The sequence below is a fragment of the Acanthopagrus latus genome, chromosome 19 (assembly GCF_904848185.1).
Source record: "Acanthopagrus latus isolate v.2019 chromosome 19, fAcaLat1.1, whole genome shotgun sequence".
NCBI lineage: Eukaryota > Metazoa > Chordata > Actinopteri > Spariformes > Sparidae > Acanthopagrus > Acanthopagrus latus.
The window spans coordinates 10,360,444-10,387,729 of NC_051057.1; the positions used below are offsets into that span (position 1 = coordinate 10,360,444).

At 39.0% G+C, this 27,286-nt stretch overlaps 1 protein-coding gene across 9 annotated transcripts in view; it reads left to right on the forward strand.

The window, feature by feature from the left end:
- Positions 1-27,286, forward strand: part of ctnnd2a (catenin (cadherin-associated protein), delta 2a) — a 253,938-nt gene that overhangs the window by 53,050 nt on the left and 173,602 nt on the right. For 8 of the 9 annotated variants that reach the window (XM_037078443.1, XM_037078439.1, XM_037078440.1 and 5 more), the window contains one exon: positions 24,858-24,970. In XM_037078443.1, the coding sequence (XP_036934338.1) occupies positions 24,858-24,970 (113 nt within the window). Of the gene's footprint in view, positions 1-21,241; positions 21,398-24,857; positions 24,971-27,286 lie in introns of those variants that run through there. The other variant, XM_037078445.1, reaches the window with a different exon arrangement.

A 27,286-nucleotide genomic window follows, 5' to 3' on the forward strand; every position in this document is an offset into this window, starting at 1 on the left:
CACAAAATCCTGATCCTAAAATGAGCTGAGGTCTTTTTCCAGTGGGGATGCGAGAACGGTGCTGTAACACCTGAGCTCAGTGTCAGCACTCTTTGCCTTCTTCTCGCCTTCCCTACCCTCTCATCCCATTGCATTTCCTCACCTTTGCTCCCAAACTACTGCCTCTCTCTCTCCTCTTCCCTCATTTCCATCCTCCTCTGTCCTTCTCTATTTTTGTTAGTTTCCTTCTGCCTCAGTTCTGTCACGCACAAACAGCAATGACATGCTGTTACATGACATTAATACAGCCAGGGTCATAAAGCATTTTTTTATTACAACCAGATCATTGCACAGACACAGAGAGTGCTGTAGGGATAATTACAGGACACTGGCGCAGAGACCGAAACAATGGCCCTCATAAGAATGGTAGTGAAAGATAACTAAAAGAAACAAAGGAGTTGGGAAGAGTATAGAGCAGAATAGTAAATGAGGCTATGAGGAAGTTGAGAAAAGGACACAGTAGAGCATGTTGTGATAGCTCTGATGTGAGGAGGGGTAGATAGATGAAGAATGAGGGAGTGAGGAGCTAAGGAGAAGGAAACAGGAGAAGAATGACAGAGTGTGACGCAGAGACAGAGAGATGGGGTGGAGGTACAGACTGAGTGTTTGCCCCGTGGGCCCAGCTGGCCAAAGGTAAGCCAGCAGACAGCACGACGTGTCACTCTACATTTTGTCAACAACATAGCAAGTTATTTCTGGAGGATGGGAGCTTCAACATCAGAGGCTTGGGATTAGATTCTTCTCTTATATGTGCCTGTGTGTGTTTGTCAAGAGCGCATGGATGCACTCAGCTACCCACAGTGCCCTGCTGAATTATATCTCCCAGAAGGCCTTGTTGACATTTCTTTAGGTCTTTCAATTCTCAGTGTTGAATTTGCTGTATAAGAACGTTTCGTGTGTAGATTTGTATCCAGTAAGGAAATGATATTGCTACCATTTTTGTGTGTGTGAGAAAGGATATGGGTTGCATGTCATCTTCCTCTTTCTGTCATACCTTTTATGAAGCATCTGACTTTTATGGCTCATTCACTCTAAGGAGTCCTTGCTAATGTGCACATTGATTGACATGTGCACACTGACAGTGTACATGCACACATGCCCTCTCTCTATTTTTCTTTCTAGAAGGCTTAGCCCCATTGTTTACATATGGATAATCCACAGCACAAACTCTAGGAAGAAAACCTTTCAGGGACTGTATAGCTCATCTGAGGAGCTCATCTGAGGACTAAAAAAGCATTCCTGTCTCAAACAGTCCAAAGGGATTTTTTTTTTTTTTATGCTGTTGATGAGCATAGACAAGACCAAAAAAAGGTTGGGTGGAAGGTTCAAAGAAGTGTGAAACTGAGGGAGGAAGATCAGGAAAAGATCAGTGGATCGATGTGTGGTAAGGAAATAAGGGTGGGCAGAAGGGAAATTAGCAGGAAGTGCCAGAAGAAGGCGCTCAGGACTTAAGATGGATAGTAAGTCGAAAGAAGTGTGACAGAAATAGAAAGCAGTTTTCAAGAGAAAAAAGATCTGAAGACAGGAAATAGAAGAGTGAATGACATGTAAAAGAGGCAAGAATGGATTTTGAAGGAATGACAGATAGAGGCAAAGAAGGAAAGAAACAAAAAACAAAGAAGGAACAGTTATGGAAACCAATGATGGAAACCAAGGAGGAAAATAAAGAGCAACTGTTGCTAAAGCAACAACGAAAAAAGCAAAGTTTGTGGTAGCAATTACAAACAATTAACATATTGATGAAGGTTCAGAGTCATTCAGGTCATGGTTATTCTAAGTGATGTATTGTAAGCAACTGAATGTTTTCCATATTGGTGGCACAGAAAATATTGTCTAATTGTCTAAGTCAACTTAAACAATGGACTGGTGTAATAATGTCTCCTCAAATGTGTATTGATTTCAAGAATCATCATCATCTGCTCATTCTAGTTTATTCAGAATGCTATATTTTAATATATTGGGTGATTTACAAGAGGTGATTTACCCTCTGCCTCCAAATGCTTAGCTGGTTTAAAGCAAGAAAAAACAAATTGATGTGGTTGGATAGTCTGGACGGACATGTTTAATGTATTTGTGCAACCCCTCAGCTACTGTCAGAGAGACACTCAGATAACGGATGTCTGGACCAAGACTTAACTTTCCGTGTATGAGTCATTGTTAACTGTCCGATTAACTACTTGAGATGCGAAAATGGAGTTGGAGTTTGATACAACTTCTAATTTATCTGTATATGAATGTGGATAAATGAAAAGAAGTGGATAAATGCTTGATCGCCATCCGATGATAGGTAATGAGTTCGGAGATTGCATCATAGCCAGTGCATTCCACCTTTTTTGCTCTTAACACTGTTTACCTGCATGCAACCAAAGCCTGCTCAGATATTATTGTTCAATACTGCTTGGACTAAAAACGGACAACCAGTGGAAACCAGAACACTGGTTCCAATACTAAAATCTTGTCCCTCACCCTCAAATTCTAGATTTTTATGCAAATTTATTACCTTATGCTTAGTGATAGATATATTCATCCTGCTTTTGCCTTTGCTCCAGGTTGTGCGGTGACAGGATTAAGATTCTTCTGGTACAGCATTCATACATTTGAAAATCGAGCTCTTTACCCATAAAATATTTCAGAACAAATCAAATGAACCAAAATAGCAACACTAAAGATCAGAAGATAACAGAACAGAAAGCGAAAAGAATGTAAGATTATCTATAGTAGGCATGGCTCCTCAAGAAAAAACAGGGTAGATCACAAATGAATTCTCCTCGACATGTTTTTTCCTTGCTATATTGGTGTTATGAGATATAGTATATAGTTTATGATGTCCAGAGAGAAGTATTTCCAGGCTTCAGACTTGGAGGATTGAGCATAGTTGAATATAACCATTAGGAGAAGGAAACAGAGATGCTTTTCCCCAGGGCAGCATAAACAATCGTGTTATTTTGAACCAGAGGGACAGTAGTAGACCAGGTTCAGGCCTGAAGCAAATATACTGTATATCATACTTTTTCTAGATATGTTGTATTCCTGTCATCTTGATTTAAGATTCCATCATCACCATCACTATGACTCGTGCAAATTTCACTTTGCCGAGACATGCACACAACATTGGTGTACGTATAGACACGCACAATTAAGACGCGCCATCTTACACCTCTCCTCAGAGAGTGTGTCCATATTCACATCTCACTGTGACATTTCAATAAAACATCATTGATCTTACTCCAACTGTCTCAACCCATTCCATATATTAGCTGCATGGGTTTGCAAAGTAATAACCCAGCACACAGAACCAGCCTCAACCATCCTCTCAGAATAAAACTGATTTATTGCATTGTCTTCTGTTTTCTCAGTTTTTTTTTATCTTATAGAGCATGCTTGAAGCTCATAATGTTATTCTATTTCATAAAGCTTTAGGATACTACATTTTAAAAAGACACAGGAGAAGAGAGTAACATGAAAAAACACATCACCTGAGAGAGCCTTGCATCAGTTTTTCAGAGTGTGCTTGTTAGTGTGTGCATCTTTTTGTGTACATGTATCTATCTGCAGCATACATACTTCCTTATTTCTGTACTGATGTTTTGCCGAGTATTTCTATCTCTGTTGGTCTGTGCCTACATATGCAGACATTCTAATGTTAGAATGCATATTTTTTATTCCTTTACGCTGTGTTGATTGGGGTATGTGTCTGTGTGGGTGTGTATACACTGTGTACTTTTCGTCTACTGTGTATACACTGGACTGTGTCTTAATTTTGCAAATATTATTTATATTTTCCAAAGCCCACTCCTGTCCCTATTCACAGCAGGATTAACTTGCTTCCGTCAATACCCATTCCTTCACGTTTTAATTTAGAGAGGATTTTTCCTCACAGGCTGAACTGTTTGAACAAACTAGATTGCAGAGAGACTGCTAAAGAACCAAAGTATATGAAGCGGTTTCGCGGCTCACCTTCCCACAAGAGGCTGGTGGTCGAGGAAGTGTTCAAACTGCAGTTTTCCTGGAGGCTTCTGACAGCTTTGATCAATAATGCCATAATCACAAAATTAAGTCACAAGATATATTAGAAGTCATAAAACAAAGTGATTAGATGAGTTTATTTAGACACCTTGATACGGCTCCTCTCTATCTTGTCTCTCTTGCTGGTTCTTGCTGGTTCTTGGTTCTGGTACCTCGAGGTGAGGGATGAGATACAAGTTTGCAAGAGGTGATTAGTATTTCATACTTTACATCAAGGATATACTGTATATATCTTTTTATGTTATTTTGTTTGTGCATAAGAATATTTCTATTTTCCCTTCTGTGTTCTTTCAACTCCATTTCTTAAGCATCCTGACATGGTTATGTCTGGCAGGATATATCCCCCAGCTGATTGTGTTTTTTTGGGTCTCTTTCTAAAGATTTAGTGTTTTTTCATGCCTTAGCTGAGGAGCATGGATCTCATTATGGCTGCTTGTTTGCATACAGATGTTTCATGTTTTGTCTTGGCAGATAGTGTCTTGAACTTTGGCTTTCAATCAAAGTCTTGCAGTTCACATTAGGGATGGGAATCTTTAGGCACCTCACAATTCGATTACGATTCAGAGGGCTGCGATGCGATTATGAAATCATTATCGATGCATCTTAATGCATCTTTTTTTGCTATACAGGATTTTTTTTCTCACTGTGTGACTACTTGGTACTTTCAAAGCAATGCATTTGAAATTATCCATACTTGATTAACTTCCAATTTATTTAATTAATCAAACAAGTGAAAGAAATGGGGCCAGTCAACTGGAAGGTTACATTTGCCAGCAAACATCCCAGCTTTGCAAAGAACTAGCAGGAAGAGAAAATAATGCCTGTAGCTGCATACATGTAGTAAATGAATACAGCTTCAGCAAATTTTGAATCACTAACATAAAAAATAATAGACTTCTAACCAACATATCCTCCTGTTATTTACAATGAGCAAAATCATTGTTCAGACAAAAAAACCCCAGAACATCTTGCTGTACCAAAATCACAGCTTTGATTCAAAAATATAGAATCCTATACCTGTAGCTTTAATACAAAAAATAATGTTTGTGGACTTCAGCATTTTCTGAGTAACTAATGACTTAAAAAGCAGCCCTTGTTCACAAATAAATAAGAAAAAGTCCAAGACTTTTAAACAAAATCCTGAGCATAGACTCATAGACATAGACATAGACTAAAAACAGTTTTCATTCAAAAAAGGTTTTGGCACTTAAACATCTGCAGAAAGGAGAAGCCAAAATGTGGTGTCACCTTTTCTATGCGGCTGCACTGATTGACTCTGTGGAGGGCAGTACAGTAAACCTACTTAAGACTCAGGGTTAACCTGCAGATCTGTTTTCAGCATATTGATGTCACAGCTAAACAATACAAAAAGCAGCTCTCATACAAAAAATATGAAAAAGGCCGCAATTAAATCATATTGATAAATCATATTCCTTGACTTTTTTGGTGTTGGGATTGCTGTGAGTTTGTAATTCGCTTCGCCCTTTCCAAGTTGGGTGGAAAATTTGATATCTTTTACTCGATGGTCCTCTGGTTGGAAGTAACTACAACCAACTGTTTTTCTTCCACCTCTGGGTGGAAACGTTTAATGTGGTTTCTCGTGTTTGTCGTGTTTCCAAAATATCTTAGTTTAGTTAGACACAACTTGCATATGGTGTGGTTCTTGTCCAGGTCCTTTTCCCCTTCAACATCATGGAAGCCAAAATGCCACATGCTTGCTTTTAAAGCAGAGGGTACCGGTTGAATGTTGTGCTCAGGCATCTCATGTTTTTTTGTTGTGTGTATGCCATCGAGTGTCCGGGCGTTGCACTCACAAGTTCTGCCTCTTGCGTTCCATCAACATTACGTAGTCAATTAACATTTAGAAAATCAATTTTTGACATTTGTAAATTGATTCAGAATCATCCATGTCTGCATTGCAATGCATCTAAGAATGGATTATTTTTCCCACGCCTAGTTTAAATGACCTCTTTCTGAGAAGCACTTTGGCCATATAATGAATAAAACATTATGTTTTGGTCATTATGTTTTCATTGTATTTAATAAATTGGGTACTACGGACAGAATTTCATAAGACGCAAATACGCTTTCATACATTTAAACAGAGGCAATTCCATATCTTTAAAAACAACTCAACCTGAAACTTTTGTTCAACATTGTGAAGATGCTACCTGTGCATTTGTGTGTTTGTGTGTGTGTGTGTCTATGTTTGCTCTCCACACCTCTCGAGGGGAAGCACTCAGCAGTCCCTCTCCGCTAAAAGTGCTGAGTGTGAGGGATGGTGTCAGATGACAAATCTAAGGGACAAACTGCATCTAAAGCAGACATTCTTTATCGTCCGTCCTTCACCCCTCCAATTCTCTCTCTCTAGCCATCTCTCCATCCTTTTCTCTCCTCTTCATCTCTCAAATCCCCTCATCTCCCCGTAATCTGTTGTGTATGGTGAGTAGTCTTGTTCTGTTCTCCTTTCGCTCCTTGATTATTTGTGCCTTTACTTCTTCCCAGAGTAACAGAAAGGCAGAAGCAATGTGAAGCTGTGCATCAAAGTGATGACAGTGAGTCATCAAGCCCCCCATGATTACTGACAGAGATTTGCACTGTTGGTAACCTCCACCATGAACAACCCTCTTAGTGGGTGACAGTGTTAAGGCAAGATGCTGCACACACATGCACACGTATGTGCACAGCACACACGTACACATTCACATGCATACTGCACACAGGAATACTCAAACATGTAAATATGGATACATGTACATTAAAGTATGTTGGGCCTGATAAGAACTTTCAAAATCTTTTGGATAATCTAAAAACTGGATGGTCGTTAAGCTAAAAACAGGGCTTATTTGTGGGATATTGTAGCTCAGAATGTTTAAATGTCCCCTCACAACAGCAATATGCTCAGACATACACAAATACACACTTCTGACAAAACATTAGCTGTCTGTTTATTCCGTTTATCCAACTGTGTGCTGCCAACTGAAAGGTGTTGTTTCTTTTCAGAAAGCATAAGTTGCAAAACAGACAAGTCACATTATTAAACAATCAAAGGTTTGATTCAGAATTTAATTACAAGAATCATTTTTCTCTCTCTCTCTACTCACTCCTTTACCCTATCTTCCCAGCTCCTAATCTTTATAACTTTCTTTGGTATTTTTCTTTCTCGCATGTCATATGTGTACATAACCATCAGCCGAAGCTTTTCATCCCCTTTACTCTCCTTATTTTAACATTCTTTCCATGTCTCCTTCTTTCCCTCCTCACATCAGTCCCTCATAGCCTTCATCTTGCTCAGAGGGGGGCCGGGAGCCATGTTTCTACCTAATGATGCTTTGCCAGGGGGAAAGAAAATTTGACAGTCAACAACCTCCTTTCACTCTTCTCAGGCTCATGCACAGAAATACACACAATGCGTGCGTTCACACACACACACACACAGATTTGTCAAATATGGGCAAAAATACTCTGGAGTCACACTCAGTCTGATAATGCAGCAAAGTTGAGCCAACTACTCCATAGAGGCCTGTGCATGTCATTTCACAAATCTAGCAAGAAAAATAAACAGTCAGATGTAGGCAGTGCATAGACAGTATGGGTGTTAGTTGGTTGGCTTGCACACAAAATCAAGCCAATATTTTATGAATAGTGTCATAGTGTGAAACGTGTCATTGTCACTTGCATTAAAGTGATCCAGACAGTGCTGTGATCCACAGACCTTTGCCCTGTGATGAAAATCAACAAAGTATGAAACAAGTCCCCATCACAAATTTGCCTCACTCTCTCAGGATGGACAGACTTGCATTCTGTGTGCACAGAATAGATGTACGTGATACCTTATAGTACAGTCCTTTTAGGTGTAAATTCAATCAACCAGACTGCAACCTAAAACAGATACCTACCTCTTGGATTTTGAGAAGATATCTGACTGTGACAGCGTGAAGACAATTCAAAATCTTGATTTTTCTTACCTTGGATGTTTGACAGTACTGGATTCTCTGCCTAGTTTGCCACCTGTGTTGACTCAGGGCTACAATTCATAAATCCATGAGAGAGATATTAGAGCCCACAAAGAATTTTCTCAAAGTACCAATATTGAATTTGATCCGATCTGATATAAACCTCATCACATCAACAAAGTTAAAATCAATCGCTTGATAGTTATTTTTTTGTCTACACAAAACTGACATCGAGTGTATGTAACTATTCTTAAGACCAGTTTACAGGTGCAGGGGTGATCAATGGGGATATTCTCTTACATCAGTTTTATTATTTAAGCTCTGACAATTTCAGCTTTTTTTCACAAAAACAAAACAGAGACAACAGAGATACACATGTTTTGTATGTGGTATCAAGTCAGTATGGAGGAAAAAAGAACATTTGTCATGATTCATACTTTGACTGAAACACATGCAAATTCACTCGTTGATTTACAGACTAATTATGTATTTCTATGCAGGACTTGCATGTGTTTGGGAGGGTTTGTGTGCCTTTAATTTGCATGTAGATTTTCCCAGCTATCTCATTCCCTGTCTCTCCTTAGCTTAACCCCCCTCTCCTCTCTCCTCAGCCCCCCCGTCTCTTTCTCCTTCTAATGAGATGATGTGGCTACAGTGGTCTTCTTCCATTCAGTGACAGTCTCTCTGTTGCCAATTAGCAGTGAAGTCGCCAGCTCTCTGTTTGCCTTCAGAGATTACATCTTTGTTTGTGCACACAACCCACAAATAAGGCAATCCACTCAAAGGCGAAAGATCTAGTCAACAAATGGAATATATGGAGAGGTGTGTGTATGTGTATATGGTTTTACAGTAAATACTGTGTGTGTGTATATATACATATATACATATCTTTGAATGTAGTGTTTATATCAAACGAGGAGAAAGTGGGAGAATAATATACTGATACAGCAGTCCAAAGCACCAGTCGTGAAGTGCCAAACTGATAACTATGTTTAAAATTAATATTAAAGGTAAAGGTGATGTAGATGTTCTTTTCACTTTTTAATTTTTGTTTTGTTTTCATTTTTATTAATGTTCCATCTTTGTCATATCAGGAAAAAATGGAAATCTTTTGAAGAGTAAAAATTCAATAATTCTGATTTGTAAAACAACCTTTAATGTAACCTTCTTTCACATGAGAAAAAAGAATATATAGTTATATATGACATGTAAAATCATTGATGTGACACTTCAATTGATTACTACCTGTGAATGGCATCTTATTTGACAGTAGGTCAGTGGCATAGCATAGCAGTAGTCATCAGTAAGTTGAATATTGGCCAATGAATCCATGATGCATCCCTAAAAATCACCATGTTGTCAAGCTCCTGTCTAAGCTCTACTAATAGTTATCATTATCTTATAGTGGGGAGGCCCAGAATGATAGTGCTTACATCTTTCAATTATTCAATCTTCTTAGTAGTTATTAAGCTAATTCTTATGGTGAATTGTTTGTGAATCTACAGGGGCTTTTTTGATTGATACATAGTATAATCTCTCCAAACACCTCACTGTGGATGAGATCCATAATCAAGCCTTTCTTACGCCTCCATTTTCTCACACCCACATCCTACTCAGGTTATCTCAAGGCCCCAAACACACCCGCCTGTCAGTGCCTGCTAGTAAGCTCATCTGAGTTTGTTTAAAAGCAACAATAAATCTCTTGATATATTTAATTTGTTTGATTTAGAGATGTGTGAGGGCAGTGGCAGACTGTTGCAGATTTATGAGAGCCTGTTCATGTGATGGCAAATGGCAATCTGTTCAGAGCTGTGTCCCAGCAGAAAAATAATGCCTCTCATGGCGGTGAATCATCATAGCTTCGGATTCACAGAAAACAAGCAGTTAATCTGATTCCCCATTCAGTTTTGTAAAACTAAATGGTATTACATTGCCAGGAAAACACTATAAGGCTCAAATCATGAAGTTTGCACTGCGGGCCTGCAGACACACATTAAAATGAATTCACAAGGTGAATATTCTCCGTAGATGCTGTATTTCTGATGATTTCATGAACATGTAAAATGTCTGAATTATTGAATGATAATGGTGCAGTATGTTTATCACATAGAGCAAACACCTTTGGTTGCAGTTAAATTGCTGCGTTAATCTAATGATAATGTTCTATTTAAATGCATTTCAAATAAAAACAACAAAAGCCACCATTGTGTGAAGTGGCTCCCTGCCATCGTTGTCGTTAAAAAGGAAATGAGATGACGGTCAAATGGAGCCTGTGGAGGATAAAAGCTTGATATCAGTGACATTTTTGTTGACATACAATCGACTGCTCCTCACGTGGTGCCTATTCTCCAAATGAAAAAAAGCACTTGACATTTTACTGTAATGATCACTAGCATGTGCAGTCATCATGTTATCTTGATATGGAGCAGAGAAGGTAGAAGAAGGTGCTGAGGGTTCAACAGAAGCAATATAAGGAACGTTTTGCCAAAAAACGCTTCCTGTGTGTGTTGATTCACTTCACATTAATTAGACTGCACAATTCTGCTTTGTTGGACTTGTGAAAGTTTCATTTTAATGTTATGAATGAACTCCAAAGAAAAGAGCTGGCAGGGAAGCTTGTTAAACCATTTGCCCGTCACAGAAAACTGTGCCGAAGGGACTGTCTGCGATTTTATCATTGTCATGCTTGTCATTCTAGTTTAAGCTGAGGGACTTACATATGGAACTGTCATAAACACGCAGTCAACCACACTCAAATGCTTACATGTACCTTCACACACACACAGATACTCACACGTACTATTCAGATGTTCATGCAAATGCTTATATACAGTATATGCACCACTAGACGGTACTCTACACTGCAGAAGACAAACATACAGTATACATTATACTTCAAATTGCAGACACATACACCACTTAGCCAGACTTAGGAACCCACAAAGAAACTCTTGTACACTTATGGGATTATACAGACATAGGCACACATAGAAATGAAACAGCTAGCCACTATTCAGAAGTCAGTAACCTGTTCCCCTTTCACTGCTTTTTAAAACCAACATCACAACAGTGCTGTAAGGATGAACCACTGTCCAAGTGCTCATACTTTTTATTTTTTCACCTGTGTGTTTGTGTGTGTGTGTGTTTGTGTGTGTGTGTGTGTGTGTGTGTGTGTGTGCGCGCGCGCTCTTACTCTTTATTTTTACCTTTTTGAGAGGACAGTATTAACAGACACATGTCCAACATGTTCCTTTATTCCCCTTACATCCCTTTTACTTAGTTTCTCTTTTTCTAATCTTCAGATCCTTTACATGGAATAGTGGTCACCTGCTGTTGCTATAAAAGAGAGAAACGGAATGTATGAGCCTTCAAGTTCATTATCTGTAGCTGCACTTATGTCTGCAACTTTGCTTGTCAGCAGATAGACCAATTGTCTTGTCTACTTAGACTCTGTTCAAAGTTAGATGGAACACTTTTTTGCTTTTATAATTTCAGCAGAAATTCTGTCTCTCTTTGCTTTAAACAGTGTTTATTTTTGTGTGTTAGACCTGTGTGAGTGTGTGTATTGCTGGAGCAAGCACTTGCGACTCTGTCTGTATATGTCTGCCCAGGTCTTTGTGAGCATGCATTGGGTTTGCGTGTGCTTGCACAGGCTAATCTATCAAAACAAGTGTTTGTGATTGCCAGCGGACGGATGACCTTTGGGGCCTCTCTGGAGTCCCCTGTCACATCATGTGGTGGAGATAGAGGGCAGGAGGGGAAAGAGCTGACAAAGGAGGCAGGGAAGACACTTGCTAGGTGAAAAAGTGTTTGTTTTTAATCCATTGTTCATGGAAAGGTTTTGCTGAGCATGTTGGGTCTTTTTCAGCATCCCCCTACTTCATATTCATGCACTTGCACTTTCGGTCTCACCTGGCAGCTGCCCAGTGTAGCCACAGTCTTCAGCTATACTGCTGCTCCACTGGAGCCAACAGACAGAGTGCCCTGCTCAAAGGCACACTGCCAGTAAGTGTTGAGAGTAGGGAGAGTGTTTACACATTCGCTTTACTTGCCCAGAATTTCCCAGCTGGTCTGAAACTCAAAGTTGCAGCTTTTTGATCACAAGCCATCTCTAATCTTAAATCCACCACAATCCGTAACGGAGCGAATAAATTGTCTCTTGAATATCAAATGGAACATTTCCATTTTACGCACAAAATCACTCTCAGTATTTCCGTTCTCAAATTATTATTACGATCACATACTTACAGTATCTACTTTAACCTATTTTCTATGTGGCACAATGAAATTCTAATATCCAGACACAGAAAAGATAACCACAAAAATAACAAATTAACGATTCTTTCTGGGTACTTATTCAAAATGCATGCCAAAATGTGCAATACATGAACTCAACAAGATGTCAATTAAAGCCAGATGTTGTGCCTCTCTGCCAAAAATACACAGCACTGCAGATTCATCAGTAAATTTGGAAAACACTTAACCATTAGTACATCGTTACATTGCCAGACAATGTGATGCTGCCAACTAAGCAACCCCAAGTTTGTAGATAGCTTGTAGACACCTGCTTGTTGGGTGTGCTATGAGGGTGTGTGTGAATGTGCACCCGCCCACACACACACACACACACACACACACACATAAAGCTGTAATGGCATTTAGGCAGTGACATTTTCCAAGTGACATTTTGTCCGTGGCCAAACCCCTACTCACTGAACCCATCTTCCACATTGTCATGGAGCCAACAGCCAACACGTATACATGCATACAAAACAAACACACATTCCTTTGGGTTTTGTCAAATGTTTTAGACCTGATTTAGCCAGATTGAAAAAAAAGTCAAGATGATAGACTAGATTTACAGTATACATTCACTGTCTGCCTGTATATGTTTTCATTATTTGTTTATGTCTGTGTGCTATTATGTTTATGTTGTGTTTATGTTGTGTGTTATATAATATAATATTACTTGCACATTTGAAGTATGGGGAAGCACAATTTTGATCCTCTGTGTTCTTATCGCACTAATTACTAATTGACAATAAAGTTCACATTGACTTTGACCTTTGATTTACCGTAAAGTACTTATCCACCAAGGTCTACAAGATTGTTGAAGACAAAGCAACTGACGTGCTTTAAAAAGGATGACTAATTGGACATTATCTTTTTTCAAACAAAGCCATTGGAGGAATTCATCCAATGATTAATATCATTTAAAAAGACGAAAAACATCAATAGTCAATAGTCGATAGCAATTACTGAAATCAACACTTAATTATCAGTGGAATTTCACAGTTGCATTTAATATAATTTTTTAAGACCTTGATCTATTGTTGTATGTGCTTTTTAAAGTTTATTTCTTATACAAAACTTCTTATACCCTGCCTGAGCTTTGTTAAGGTTTTGGAGTCCTAAAAAAAACTCTTATCGAGGAAGAACACCTACACACTTAAATCAGTGCAGCTTTCACATTCACTGGCAAAGCATTCATTCTGCAAGACTTCATCAGAGCATACTGTCTGCTCAGTGTGACAGGTTAGATTTGTGTTCATTATGAGACAGCAGGTTCCAGATCCAAACTTTGATCGTCTGTTCTTGTCATGAACTTGAAAAAGAAGAACCAGATGGGAAAAGAAAAAAAACAAAACGGAAACATTGATTTCTTTTTTTGGATAGGAAGTTCCACCTACAGTCCATCAGGCTGTTGGATAGCGATGTCAACCTATGGGAGAAATAGCATGGACAGTGCCTTGGGCTTCTCTCGCAAGTGACATTTCCTCAGTCCACTAATAAATGTGGTCTTAATAAATGCCATGGAAATGAAAGAAGCGGTTTCTTCATTTTATTTAATCAGTGTACCTCACCATAAATCCTGTAGTTTAGGCAAGTTACTGAAAGTTGTAGAGCTCAACTCATCTGTACATTTAGATCTTATTTAGCATTAATTACTGCTTTTATAGCACTGCACTGCATGTGTGTAGTTTTGTATTTCAAGTGCAAGTGCACATACTGTACAGAGTTTTATCAAGGGGCTGCAATATTATGTTTGCTCCTGTCTGCGTGTCTGTGTGGATATTATTAGATTGTCTATTAAACAGAGAGCAAGCAAACGAGAGAAAAGGGGATGAAAGTATTTACAATTGGGACCGTGTAGTGAATAGCCTTCCCCTTACAACGCACACTAATTAGACAATTCATCACAAGTGAAATACAGTAGAACTTTTTCTCAGTATTTACCGTGAGAGAGTTAGAGATTAGTTTGTGTTCCGCATGTCAAAACTAAACAATCTGTTACTCCAGACAGTTAATCATGAAGGAGTTAGTCACTGTTGCACTTCACCAACAGGTTCACACACGTTCGATCAAACATGCACCAGTGAACACTCACACAGACATTGAGGAGCTGGGCAAAATACGCTGGGCAAAATACGCTGATCCAAATGACATTAACAAAGACAGGCAATTTTCAGGGGCTGCCAATTAGAAGTACGTGTCTGCTCCTACAGACGTTTGACAATAGTCTTTTGTGTATGTGAGTACCAGACTTTCAAGGCCATAGTTTCTGCGCGAACAACAGGCGCAATCAGGTAGGACTGACAAAAGATTTGATTCTGCAAGTGAAACACTTACAAAGTGTGTCAACTTAAGTGTGTGCAACGACAACAAGGTCACTTGTATATGTTATATGCATCATGTAAAGACATTAGAATTTCCAACCTCATATTCTAAATGGATACGATAGCCTGTAATATATCATAAGACACACAAGCATTGTCATTCGTATAACATGATATGACAATCACATTATGATAAAGTCTAGGGTGTATTAATATTTTCGAACATCGCTAAAAAATTGGGTATACTGCAGAAGCTGTATTGGATAAAAAATATCGTCTTTGCCCATCCTACCATGGCCAAATTTGCCTTTCTTTTTTATGGTATTCCCTTTTTGTTGTTGTTGCTCTTGTCTTATGTAACATTGACAGACCAATGCTATGCTAATATATGACCATGTGCGTGTGTGTCAAACAGGCTGACGCAGGGTTCACTAGTTTGTAGTGCACAAACCCAAACTCACAAACACATACAGTAAACTTGTGTGCTCATGCATACACACACACACACACATGCACACACAGAAAGAGAGAGAGAGAGAGAGAGAGAGATTCTGGAACAAGGAGGGATTGATAGAGTGACAGAGTGAGGGAGCTAAACTAGAGACTGAGAGAGAGAGATGATTTCATTTTGCCCACTAAGCCCTTAAATTATTTAACGAGGGAGAGATCTGTCAGAGTATTGCTGTGTTTGTGTGTTGAATATTTATAATGCATATAAAGCTGTTATGGCCCAGCTGTTGGCAGCCATACGTCTCAGGTCTGTGCAGTTTTTTAAAGGAGCATTAGAATCCAAAATCTAAACAGATACAGCTGCTTCCACTGGTCATTGACAGTGGTTCACTCAGAACTTGACCAGAGTTTGGAGGTTTGATTCATAAAATTATGGTAAATATTTTCAGCATGCCCCCTGCCTCATGAATAGCTTATTTTTGACTGTTCAGTGATGTGACGTTTTGATTTGGCTTTCTTTGAAGCTGTTTTCCTGAATTCCTCTTTGCCTGGACCAGAGATATTTTAATCCTGAGCTCATATTTATCAAACAACCCAGAATCACTCCCAGGACTCGCACTGAAAGTTTGAATAGAACTAAAAATACTCTAAACTCAGAGCATATCATGTGAAGTGGTTCTGTAGTTTTCTCCACTGCTTTGAGTAAGGATTACAAGTTCTCCTTTGGGAATAAATGACGTTGTTTTACAACTTTTAATACCTGGAAATTACCTAGAAAAAACATTATGGTTTTCATATGACAGTTTGTAGATCATTTGATGCAGAAGACATTGAATAAATCACATAAAATTCCTTCAACTGCGGGTATGTTGTAATCTTCTAAAAGATATGTAGAAGCTGAATCTTGCCAAAACTTCCTGTCAGCTACCTCCTTAGCAAAACACACTGCCAGTATAATGAGTCACAAAATTCAGATGGTAATAATTGGCTCCAAAGCTGTCCACGCCAGACAGAATTTAAATGAGCATCAGTTATAAAAGAGGGAGACTCATCTATCCCAAAATATGACAGAGGACCTTTTTAAATAGCTCCGTGTACAGTAAAATGTGTTCTCCGATGCTGTTCTCTAGATGCCCCTTCATTCTCCCCTAGAGTCAATTAAGCGAGAATCTACCCCAAACTAGAATTGACAGGGATTTCCTCTATGATTTGAGCTAAGTCACTTTTCCATACATCATTGACTCCATCTTCCGAAAAAAAGAATCAGTGAATCTTATCAGCTCACAAACTCCAAGTCACTTTATTGACAACACAACTACAACTGAGGTTTTTTAGAGAGATTGGAATAATGCATTTTAGCTCTGACACTGAAAACACTTTATTTCTTTGTGTTACTGCCAGTTTCACACTCTTCCTTGGGTAATGTTGCTTTATCCATAAAGCGATACTTAGATTATTGCCAGTGGAGCAGCTTCAGCACTTCTATCTTGATACTGTTCGGCCTTGCCTCACCAGACATTTCAATACCAATGAACTTGGCTGTGAAAATTACAGGAATAAGATGATAATTTTGTCTTGAAGAGTATTGAAGTGTTTGTTGTGTTCTTTAAAAGCTTCCTGTCACCTCTTAGGATTGGATGTGACAGTTGCTGTTATACAGTGAGTCTATTTGCTTCCCTCATTTAGTCATTTATTTCATTTGGTTGTATTTTGCCACAAAACATAGCCTTTATTCACAGATCATCAAATCACTACACGTTAATTCCTCACGTCTAAAAATTGTGATATTTGCTCAGTATTCCCACTTAAATGTCTTGAATTAATATCCCCAGGTCGATCTGCCTCAAAAATGATATCATGATATTTTTAATCACAGCCTCGATCCAAGACCTAAACTGTAATGCACTTCAGACTGCCCTCTAGACAGCCAAATTCACAATAGCCTATGAAGTTATTAATTTGTGCAATTGCACCCCAATATTGCATTCAGTATATTTCTTTATTGCCACAAGTTCCTCATCCACCTGGCTGCTTACTATAGCTCACATTGCTTTATTTACAATACATCACTCAAGAAAGTAAAGAAATCCATCCTATGAGCACATCGATCTTGTTGGCTGCATCACTCTATTGGTTTGTCCACACAGCGCTCACCTGTGGCTTAGTAAGGTTATGTGTAGTTTGAAAAAAAAATGTAGATTATGGACGATGATAAATCAAAATATAAACTTGTCTGACTACCCACCCTTATTTGCCATGTTGTTTTAGCCTCACCAAAATATGTGTCATTGGCGAGTGAATTGACAGATAATGTATTTTGTGGTTTAGCAACGCAGACTTCTTGTTTTTTCAAAATTCTGTCAAATAATTATAAAAGATAGATTTTCATTTTCTGTAATACCAACCACACTTTCTTATTACAGACTAAACAATTACAGTTTACATCTCCTTCCTCAATCTTCACCTTTTCTGTTTACTTTGAACAGATGTTATGGAAGACGTCATTAGTAATATCCCAAAGAATTCATCTATGATTTCTTCTTATTGATGTTATTTCTTCCCTCCATTTGTGAGTACACTAACCAGGATTAATGAGACCATCAGAGCAGTGTCCTAATGTTATTTATTTGCCTCCTCTGCAGTAGTTAATTAAACTAGTTAGTGTTATGAGGTCAAAACATAAATGCATTGATTGTTTGATGTTCCATGAGAGCAGCTTTGACTTTTCCTTTTCCCCTCTTTGTTATTGTTGTTATTGGTAGTAGTAGTGGTAGTCGGATCAGTAAAAGCAGAAGTAGCATAGTTGTTGTTTTATATTGTTTATGAGCCATAACCCTTCATGGGAAGTCCTTACTAATATTATCAGTACTGATATGCTGTCCATTGCATTACTGTCCTAACCATAATCACATTAAAGAACGCCCCTCAGGTATTGCAGTTAATGTAAATTAAATTGTGTTAAAGCAGGCTGATAGACAAAAGGCCAGTCATCACAGGGATAGGAAGGACTAGCAGCTCTGGTGTAACAACAACAATGAATCACATGTTATGGAAAAAGATAGATGTTAATAAGCAAAGTTGATGCAGAATGAAGCCGGACCACACTGTGTAATATTTCTTGTCTACTATCACCATTTGCCAGATGGCAAGTGCACCTGCATACACACTGACACACAGATGCACACACGAGCGGTGATAAACACAGTATGCACTCAAACACACATTTTTGTCCTTAACTCTATATTAGGACCACACACTGGCTGTACATCCTTTACTTGTATTCCTTACACTAATCTTAACACCAAGTACATTATCTAAAATCAGTTGTTTTGTTGGTTAATTTGTGCTTCTTTCATTGTGGATTCTCTTATTTGGAGGAGAAAACTAAAGTGAAATGTGTAATGGCTACTGTAACTGGTTAGAGTGATACAGATATAGCGATTCTGAGTACATTATACAGGAACAGTTCCATCATATGACCGATCAAGGTTTTTTTCCATCTCGTCATTATCTTGCAATGAACAGGACTCATCTTTAAAGCAAAACCTAATTTGAGTGACTTTACACAAAAAACAGCCTTTCTCAAAAGTCTGCAACCAGGTGTTTGTTCTCACATAGTTGAATTACAAGAACAGAAGCAGACATGCCCCATGGCAGGTAACAGTAAACCTTCACATGTTCACACTCAGACATACAATACCAATGTTGAGGGGGAAAAAAGGCATTAACATGATCAGGGTATTTTGGTAATCAGTTTTCCTTTCTTCTCTTTCTCCTTTTCCTGTTCTGTCTTCTGCACACTCAGAGGGAGTGGATCAGGTAACCCTCCCTCAGCCATCATCTCATGTGACTTTCATCGACAGAGACATCTCAGTGTCCTCTTTCGTTCTTCCTTGCTGTCTCCTTTTTCCTGCCCTACAGTTCTTGTTCTCTCCCACCCTCCTTGCTGTTCCTCTGCTGACTTGTGGCTGACTTTTCACTCTCATTAAAGTGACAGACAAGAAAGGCAGATGGGGCACGGAGGGGCCGACAAATGAATCTCTGCTAAATTGGAACCGTACATCAGTTACGTGAACTTCAGCTGTGAGTTTAGAAAGGAGTAAGAGGAGAGATTGCAACTATGTGGGCAATTTCAATATGCATGGGAGTGAGGGAGTAGAGGAGAGTGACCTTTTTACCAGCTCCCATTCACACTCCTTCATTCCACTCATCCCATCTCTAGTTTTTTTCATTCCTCTTCTCTGATTGAGGAAAGCGAGAGAAAGAATGAAAGAGCGAGAGAGTGTTACTTCTCAACTAGAAGGTCATAGCTCTATTTGATAGCCTTTTGTCTCCCGTCCAAAAACAGCACTGTTGATAGCTGCCCATAGGCCACTTTATAATGATTGGGCCTTATCTCTAGACACACACAGACAAGCACGCACAGACAGCACAGAGAGTCTTTATGGTGGCATGTGGGAAAATTAAGCTTAAGCGGAGAAAGAACTATACTGCTGTTGGTTCTTGAACAGTGGTTAATCTAAATTAGACCATAGCTGCTATGTAGCCCACTTAAAACTCTTACACATGGCCCACTGGCCCTATATTTATTGCTTGTTTATTGTAAGGTGTTGCTTATGTTTTACTTTGAAAAACTCATCCAAACATTGTCATATAAGAGAAGATGATGATCAAGGAGTGAAATATCTACTTTTATTGATGACTTAAAATCAAGTGTAATTGTGAAGGAGCTCTTTGGTCTTCATTTCCTCACCAATTTGTCTAATTGTATGTAAGAACTTTGTGCCATTTTTGTACCATTTACCAATTTCAAAAGTCACAAAAAGCTTTCCATAGTAATTTCAGTGCTGCCAAGTTAACATAGGATTTTGAAGGAAATTGCTGTTTTTTTTTTGTTGTTTTTTTTTTTCTTTACTATTTCATTTCATTCTCTGCTTATTTTTTATTTCAGTGAAACTTGGCCCAGATGCTTTAGTCTTTGATAATATGATGCTCCCTGGATCCCTGTAGGGGGATTTCCTTTTCTGTTGTCCTCCTCCACTGGGAGGTCAGATATCAGCTCTGTATTGTGTCTGTGGAGCAGGTCTGGTTTATTGCCTTGCGGAAAGACAATGAAGCGGAGGATTTTATTTGAGCATATACAGGTGCATATACAACTACAGATCTGCTTGGCCACAAGTTTGCATATACAATAAGTGCCCATATACAATATACAGTGTATTAGTTGATACTGTAAATGCATGTGGGATTGACTTGTTTGAGCTTATGTATCATTATTTTCTATTCCAGTTTATATTTCAAGTGCAACTCTGTGTTTGTTGTAACACAAACAGCAAGAGCTGGAGGTCCACAGAGCTGCACCATTGTTTTCCTTTCTGTGCAGCTGTCTAATTAGCATTAATTGTCTAATGAAACATTCTTGAAAATTAAATGGAAATGATTGCTGAGGTGAAACTGAAATGGACGAAAGTGAAGTAAATATTGCTCACCAAGAAACCTGTGGAGACACCAGGTGTTGGTAAATTGTTTTCTCTGTCTGATGTTGACTTTGGCACCCAGGGAGCACTGTAAAACAGTGTCAGATCAAACCACCGGTAAATAACTCAAAAGGAGTAAGAATGTTCCAAAAACTGTCACCTCTCGTAACCAGAAGAAAGCGTGTTCGAAGCACACACAGTTTGTGTGGGTTCTACCATTGTTGATACAGTTACATTTCAGAAAACCAAAGTACAAATGGATTTTGGTGCATATGTTTATAGAAAGAGAAAAATAAAGCTCCTTAAGTTTGTACTTAATCAGTGTACTATTATATTATACTACTATTGTTAGTGTTCTTCGCTGTTGTACATCAATATCAGCATCCACACAGAGTACACTACACATAGAGTAGTAGACAATATACATTATTTCACTCTAAAGCAGTTGTGGCTAGCCACCAGCCCACACCCTCTGCTTTTGTAGGAGAAAGACTCAAGTACATATGTAGACACCTCTGTAAGAGCAGCATAGGTATGTGAAAGGGCAGTGACTGTGTGTGGGAGGAGTCAGGACCTAATATATAATGCTGGGGTGGTGGATGGGAATCTACAGTTGCCATAGAGACCTTTGTGGCTGAGTGCAGGTGCTGCGTTCTGCCTCCTATTCATATCCTGAGAGGGAGGAGGTGACACACAAATACAACACATGCACAAGATAGTGGAATCCAACACCTTGTGCATTTTGATAGAAACACACAACAAAGCACAAGGAGCGCCTGCTGAAACTCCCAGCTCATCACTTTTGGATCTGTTGAACTATGCACGAATCAAGGTAAAATATTCTGCTATATACAAAACAGATTGTTTGGTAATTAAGTTACAACTGTTGAAATCAACAGGGATTTCATGAAATATGCACCAAAATAGAAGGTGTGACAAATTTCATGTTTTGATTTGTATGCAGATAAGATCACATACGATCTTAGCAACGATCAGAATTGTTGCACTGTTCTTATCGAGTTTGAAATTCAAAACATTTTACACCATGGTAAGGACGATTACTTGCATATGTAATTGTAATTGTTGTATTGCGGTTGTGTGCTGTACTGAAAACATAACTCAGCCAACTAAGTTCTGAAAAAAATTACAGACTTTCTTTTAAGTAACTTAAGTTATTTAAGTTACCAATCATTTCTCAAAGATTTCTCATGTGTAATTACTGTATGGCAGTGTTTTGTGATAGCAGCTATTTTTATCTCTTTACTGCTGTTCATAACTCATAAGACAGCGGTGCAGGTTTCCAAATTCCATTAGGGGGAGGATCTTTTAGCATCCTTAATTATAGATAAAACACAAAGCTACAGAACTACTGAATGAAGCATCCTGTTCTGCATTAGCTATGATGGCTTCAGATGTGAGACTTTACCATCTTTTAGTTTCAGCTATTCAGAATCCACAGCTGCATATAATTGAATAAGTCAGTTAAACTCACTCATCTGGTTGAATTGCTGATACTATACCTTGGCCAGTTCATAAATGTGCATTTGACAGTGTTTGTCAGTATCAGTTCAACCTCATAGGCATTATTTATGGTAACATATCAACAGCAAACCCCTACCTTAGGCAAAGGTGTTGGAATAAGTAAAACGTGTGACAAAGGGTGATGCATAATTTATCAAATACAGGTTTCCCATCTGTTTTGGTGTTCAAGCATTACCATGTTACCTTAGAAGGCATTTAAGATACTTTACCGTTGGGGCATTATACATCATCAATTAGCATAATGCTACTTTAGGTGCAGGGATTTGCATTTTTATACCTTGAGGATTTAAAGCAGTTGCAGCTGTGGCAAACAAGGTGACAAAGCAGTCTGCTGTGGGGAGCCGAGTGGGGCTTTGAAGCGAGGCACCTCACTGTAAAACAAAGCTATAATTTAGTATTACGGGTCCAGAGGGTTTAATAGACCCTGCTCAAATTCCTAGCGTCACCCTGCTTTGCAAATCATAGGGGTGGCTGAACCTGCTACTTTGTTGTTCACATGTATGAGATTTATCTTGTCACAGGTAGAGCAAGCAAAATCTCGAGAAGGGGAGACTGCTGACACGATGCAGAGCTGTGAATGGGAAAAGCAAGGAGAGGCTGAGTAAACAGAAAGAAGCTTGAGAGAAAAAGGTGGAATTGTGTCTGGCTAGTGGTGTGATGGCACAGGTTTTTCTATGTGTGCTTACAGCATATGAGCCAGTATACTGACACGTTTCCATAGATCATAAAGTATGTGTTAATGCCTCACAGATAAGGAAAATTTCCTACTGAGAGATCAATGAACTACTGCTTCTTATGCTACATATGTATGTGTCAGGGGCTTGCTTTTGGCACTTAAGTGGATGTGTGTGTATATGATCGAGAAAGAGGAAGAGAAAAGAGGGAGAAAGCAACGACATAGATGTGTGTAGGAGAGAGAAGAGGGAATAAAGAGTGCATATTCATGAGCAACTGGTTGCTCTAAGCGTGCGTGCAAAAGGGGTGAGGGAGATGAATTGCATTGTGCTCTGTAGTGTTGGGATGGAGAGGGGATTGAGATTTGAGACTTGTGATAGCGACTGGGGATCAAGTCATTCAGCACTTCAAATGGCTTCGAGAAAACCAATTGAACCAGCACGCACTCTCCATGTCCTGCTCACACGCCTCCCTCCCCCCTGGGTCTCGCACACACATGCAATCAGTCATACATACACAATATTTTAGATGGGGTTGAGTTCACTGCACTATTGATCCACTTCCATGCAGTTAAAATGCAACACACACACTCATGCATTCACATACTTAAATTGATTTCTGGTTTGAAATCTCATCTGTCTGGCTCATAGCTTGATGATTGATATGGAACTGTCAGTAAGCCACTTAAATAGCCAATGCATCAGCGCGCACACACACACACGCACGCACGCACGCACGCACACACACACACACACACACACACACACACACACACACACACTAATAGTGTTGGATTAAGAGCAATGCATTCATGGGTAATCAGACTGAAAGGGACACACTTATGCCTTACCTTTGAATCTGTCATCTATGCAGCCTCAAGCAAGCAGCTCCCCAGTGTTTGGCATTGTTGTAATGTGACAGTAACATGTAACTTGCCAGACTATAGCAGTGCATAAAAGAATTGATAGATGCATGCAGATGGACAGTACCATGTTTTATTGGCCTTTAAGATGTTAAGATGTGTACAGCTAGCACACAACCAATCAAAGAGCCCAGTGGCTCAGGCGGCCAGCAGCCAACCTCCTCAGACTTTGCATGTTGCATCGGAGCAGACAACGTCCACAGTTGGGCCAGTGTGTTCCCTGCCTTTAGTAGAACTACATAATTTGTGAATTTGAAAGCCATTTCTGATGTTCTTTGTGTTGCAGTGACCTGTAGTCCACAGTGTGTATTATCCTCCCTTGTTGCATACAGTTTACTATGTGATTTGTTAAATCTAAGTGCCATAGATTCCATCACTCACAAGTTATCTTTGATTTTAAAAGAGAATTGAGCCAGTAAATGTGTTGAATTAAATGTCATACTGCTTTTTTCTGTGTCACTTTTCCGTAAACACCTTTCTTTGTAGAACGAAGCAGGAAAACAATTCATCTGGGTTACGCATTTCATGAAGGGACTCCACAAATATCTTCGTTAGAAAAATTTGATACAGTTTGTAACCTAGTTTTTTGTTGAGTACTTCAACTGCTCTAGTTGACACCCTTCCTGCACCACACAGTGGATAGGATTAAAGGTCTTTTTTGTGTACATATTTAGAACACTTTCAACCAGTCACTCTGCCTCACGCCTTTTCTCACCTGTCAATCATGCTCATGTTAATGATCACACTTCATTTTAACTGTCGCAAAGCTGTCTTCTAGCCCTAAGCTGTTTCCATGACCTGCGGCTGACAATGCTTTACTTCTCCTATGACAAGTAGGCTGCCTTGCTAAAGCAATTTATTATTCACATGGAAATACTCTTCCCATTATATCAGCTGGCTCTTAAAGGTTACTATCACTCGTTTAAAAAGAATATTTATGGTTTTAACTACTTGAATATCCCACCTCCTCCACTAAAGTCCAATGACCAATAACCGATGGGAAAAGAACAAAAAGATTTTTGAGAAAGTAAAGAACCTTTAGCAGAACTTGCATTCTGAGGAGCTTCCTAACATAAAATCTCAGTTCTGCCTCTTACACGCTTGCTCTCTCTTACCTAGTCTAACATACATTTTGTCTTTGTCCTTATTTCAGGAGCTTCAGTTTGAGCGCCTGACCAGGGAACTTGAGGCTGAGCGTCAGATTGTAGCCACCCAGCTGGAGAGATGCAAGCTGGGATCAGAGGCAGGCAGCATGAGCAGCATCAGGTATGTGCACACCCTGTTTTCTGTGTGTGTGTGGTGTTGTATAGACGGGTTATCACAGTGTTCCCATCTTGGTTTGGTTTTTGGGCAGACAGGATATTGTTTTCTGTACGTGTATATGTGCTTATGTGTGTCCTTCAACACTCACCTTAAAAATGAATTATGTGAATGTGGGACCCTGAATTTGTGAAACATGCGCAAGACTGTATATCAGTTGTGAATCTTATTTTTATATGTGTGTGAGCCTGTACTCCCCACCGACACACAAGTGTATATTCTTAGAGCATGATGGAACACGTTCTGGGTCCTTCATGACACTAACGCTGACTGCACCATTATATACTTTCACCACACCTACATAGACACACACTCTGCGACACACACACCCTGGGTGTTTTCTCCTCAGTTCTGTGGAGTGATGTTACTGGAAAAGAACAGTGTTCCCCCTGCTGCGGTGTGCATTTATCAGCTGGGTGGATTGGAACAACACTGAGGTTGTAGGCAAAATTACACACACAGATAACTGCCCAAGTACACACACACATCGATGGTGTTACATGAAAAATAACACAGAATTTGCAGCAGGCTTTACACACACTCTGTACATACAGACACATGACATAACGATGTGAGATCCCGGTAAAACACTGCACAACATGCACACTGTCACATACTGCACTGATACACACAGCAATGATAATTCCTGAGGGCTTGATATAACAGACACATCACCAGAACTCTTGGCAACACACCTTCACCCACACATATTCAGTACTCAGTCAGTAGAGACTTGGCTTGGGGACTGGAGGGTGGCCGGTTCAAGTCCAGCTACAAACCACAATATGGAAGTGGACTGGTAGCTGAACAGGTGCCAGTCCACTTTCTAGGTTACTGCCGAGGTGCCCCGGAGCAAGGCACTGAACCCCCTATGTGTGCTCCCCGGGTGCTGACATAGCAGCCCACTGCTCCTAGCTTGTGTGTGTATGTGTATACTTAGAATGTGCAGCTGGTGATGGGTTAAATGCCTAGGACACATTTTGGGTGTGTTTACATGTCTGACAAATAGATTCTTCCTCTTCATGGTCACAAGAAGTCCTCTTAGAGACTTAGATTTGCAACAGAGACTTGGGTCAAGCATTAGTATTACACTTCCTGGGACCCCTTTTGTCATATTACAGCATGAATAAGCATATTAGACACAGCCATGAAACCCCTTTAGAATATTTCATTATGTTCCCCGTTTGTAAGTCTGACCTTTCTGCTGCCAAAATTATTTTCAGATGAGGGAATGAGAGCTCTTAACAGAAAAGGGAGCAAAGATGAAGGAGGGAGGGATGGAGGAGAGGAGATGTATGCCAATAGCATGCTAATTTAGAATTTTATGCTAACAGCTCAAAACTTGAGCTCAGTATCAGCACCTCTCCTCTCACTAAATCACTGTCCCCTCACATTCGCTGTCATACAGGCGTTGTCTCCCTGTAAATAAAAATCCTGAGTAAAAGTTTTTTGGAAAGTTGGTACAAATTTGATACATTTGTGTTTGATACATGTGTGTTTTTGTGTTCTGCATAAATATTGCCATGATGTCAAAGAGTCAGGTTCATATAAATTCAGCATCCCTCTGACTCCCTCAGGCAGCTGATTGCGTAAGAACACAACCCTGGGGGGAAACGGCCAGGGAAACAGAGCACACTGGGAAAAAAAGACACTTTTGACCATTCCCAATTCATTTTGTTTACTCTACCAGAGTTCCAGATTAAACTTTTCAGGGGAAGTTTATAGATTCCCTTCCTGGGTTTGTGTTGAAGTTTCAATACATTACATAACATACATTATTATAGATGAATAATGATTTTAAAATAACCTGAGCACCAACATTAAAGACAGAGATACATACCTTTTGTGATTTTTGATATATAATGGTATCTGCTGTTTCAGTTACCCTGTTGTTTACATGCCAGTAAGACATATAAATAAGCCACCCCCCCCCGGTAATTTAAGCCAGAAAATGTAAACTAAGATGAATTTATTATTAGTTGAATTAGTTGGCTATATATGAGCAGAAGGCAGAGTTATCATAAATATGCACACTTCCATATATTTGTATATTTGCATTGATTTTTCTCAAGTTGCAGCTCATCTTTCAAACTCCTCGGCTATATATATATATATATATATATATATATATATATATATATATATATATATATATATATATATATATATATATGTATATATATATATGTATATATATATATATATATATATATGTATATATATATATGTATATATATATATGTATATATATATATGTATATA